We start from the raw sequence: 2,861 nt of genomic DNA, 5'->3' as shown, positions 1-2,861 counted from the left end.
CAAAAGGCCAATGATTAGAGGAAATGTTAGGTAAAATGGGTACCAGTTCTGTCCTGCCTGATTTCCTCCATAGAGTCCACTGGTGTAGTCTTTCCAAAATTCTGCCTAAAAAAATAAATTGTGGGTTATTGTAATCAATTTTTACCTACTGGTGCTATAATTATGGTTGTTTGCCATTAACTTTGATTTTGTATTTAGAATATTGCAGTATGTTTGAATGACAAGTGGAATAGAAGCATTTGAAATAAAAGAAAGCAAAAAAAAAAAGAACAAAGAAAAATGAGTTCCTTTTTACAAATTAATCTCTAAAAGGAGGAATTTAAATTGGGGATTTCTAGAAGTCCATCTTTTCCATGTTAGAATAAAAATAGCTGTACATTCTGATCACAGAAGATAAAAATAATGGAATCTTATAAGCCTGCTAAAAGATCATTCTGAGATGATTTAGCAAAAAAGAGCTGACTCAGAGTAAGGATCATCTAGGTCCAAAATGTAAAGTTTCATATTTAGTAGTTATTTTCTAGCCTCATTCTTTAAGAAGACAACACAATGCATGCCTTAGCTCTAATGCAGTATCACATATTATATGGGAAAATATTAGATACATTAAATATGTGAAGAATGTTTTACATTTTTAAGTAGGTAACGTACCGTCTTTTCATCATTTTCAAATGCTTCTCTTGCCTCTTCTTTATCACAGCGTTCTTCATAACATTCACGCTCGATGTTTCCTTTTTTAAGTTCTTCCAAAAGTCCATTAGCCCGTGGGTATCTCTTTAAGACAGAATTGGCCTTAGCCTCTGTGAGGAATACTGCAGAAAACAAGGAATTACTAATACTTACAAGTTAAGAAATATATGTTCAGGATATTAAATCAATATTCTGCAGCATGAAGATGTGCTGTTTGTGTCTACTTGGTAGCAAAGTTAATTCTACAACCAGTTCAGTTAATCAAACTGAATTCATCGTTAAGGATGAGAGTAGATAGTAAGATTTAAAACAGCATCAAGTAACATGTTTCAGATATTTCAGATATAAACTCATCCTATCTCTGTAAAGCTTGAATCTATTGGATTATGCAAACATAAAAATTTGCTATACTCATAAATATTTGGGGTTGTTTAAATGCTGGAACTAACCACGTAGCAATAAGAAAATGATTGAGAACACTTGAAGTCTAATTCCTAAGTGTTAAAATTTAACAGACAATTAGTATACAAACATCCAACAGAGAATGCTCAACTGATGTGTGCTGTATTGCTTACTTTAGGCAGGGATAGTAAAAAAGGCAGCTTTCACAAAACAAAACAGGAAGTATTAGCACTCTATTTGTCCTATATTCAATGCTTTTCTCCATGCTGGAGGAGAAATAGTGGCATATATATAGAACTTGGGGCTGGATAATATAATAACTATAGAAAACTTTGGGAAAAGAACCTATGTGCAGCTACAAATAATTTCCCCTTGATCTGATCTAAAAATGCTTAATTAGTGCCAGATACTGGAGGAGTGGGGGGGGAAGGGGGTTATCGTGATCTACCCATCATGGATAGTTCACAAATTAAATTTAATGCTAAAATAATGATGCAATTCCTGTCAGGTTGAGTTGTTGGAATGGAGAAACTGATGCGAAGAATCTTACCCTTGAAATACATATAAGCTAGGTAGTTAGGCATGCAAAAAAAAAAATTCATCCACAAAGATAAAAAAGTACTTGTACAGCATTACTCATTTTTCAAAGTGAATGTTCAGATAGATAATATGCACTTACCACTATCCATGTTTAATACTTTTCTCTAGAAAGCGCTGTAAGGAAAAGAGAAACAACTTTTGTTAATGGGATAAAAAAGTTTTAAATCAAGAAGTAGTGATTATGTGGCACAAATTGAATTACAGGTTAATCTGATAATGCAGATCTTACTATTCTATTCTTAAATCTCATTTAATGTGACTATGTATATAACACCATCATTTCATTTAAAAAATAAAGAAAACCATGCCACGCTTTTGTCAAATCTGTGTTTCACATCTGAAATGATTGATTAATGATTTCCATTAACAGAAAGCCTTTGAGTGGTTCCTGGGTAACAATGCATAAGACCATTTTGAACCAGAACAATCTTATAAAAAGATTGATGCCCTTAGTTAAAAGAAAAAAAACTGAATTGACTGCACTGAATTAATAATTTAACATGTTAGGAAATGTAAATAAAGCTTATATGAACTATTTCTCATCTGTTTTCAATTGTATGGAATGTCTACCAGACCTTTGGAACACACAGGATGGAATAGTACTGTTGCAGAAAAGATTTGTTAGTTCAGAGGAAAGAGAAAGTATGAAAAACATAAAATAATCCTGCCTTAATGTTATTTGTAAGTTGATCTGGAGAATTACTTTGGCAGATTTCACTGGTCTACAAATTTTGGGAAATTATCGACCTTCAAGATAAAGTGTGTTAATTCTTACATATTTTGAATAGCTGAATTAGAAAACAGGTGATAAAGGTGCTGGTTGGCTAAAGTTTTCAAGATATTTCACAATAAAGATTTATACATAGGCAAGCATATTTGCCTACAAGGGAGGGAGGTGTCTAATGATCACTATATCTCATAACTTCTCAACAAAGTACAGTAGAACAATGAAAATGGTACCACATAGAAGTGTATAAATTTATCTTCACTTTGAGACTAAAGATTATTACCTAACTGTAATTTATTGTTGTTTTATTGTAAGATACATTTGTCTTGGTCAGATCTACGCATCATACAGTTACATTTGGTGGATTGTGAAAGTGTCATTGCCTAACATTTCCAAGGAACAGTTGCGTGATATTTTCCCTCAGAAGCCAAGATGCCACAAA

The 2,861-nt window shown here is 32.6% G+C and overlaps 1 protein-coding gene across 1 annotated transcript; it reads right to left on the bottom strand.

The window, feature by feature from the left end:
* On the bottom strand, nt 1-1,802 carry LOC107301046 (transmembrane gamma-carboxyglutamic acid protein 1; the record flags this gene model as incomplete). The annotated part of the gene is given in 3 exon segments (XM_015830315.1): nt 1-105; nt 652-812; nt 1,772-1,802. Coding segments are annotated over 3 exon segments (276 nt in total), but the record flags the coding sequence as incomplete, so codon positions are not given.
* Between the last annotated feature and the right edge of the window lie 1,059 nt (nt 1,803-2,861).

This window comes from Protobothrops mucrosquamatus, unplaced genomic scaffold (genome assembly GCF_001527695.2).
Source record: "Protobothrops mucrosquamatus isolate PMUCROS unplaced genomic scaffold, P.Mucros_1.0 scaffold9733, whole genome shotgun sequence".
Taxonomy (NCBI): Eukaryota; Metazoa; Chordata; class Lepidosauria; order Squamata; family Viperidae; genus Protobothrops; species Protobothrops mucrosquamatus.
Note: the sequence above shows the minus strand (reverse complement) of the source record. Positions and strands in the feature narration are given on the sequence as shown.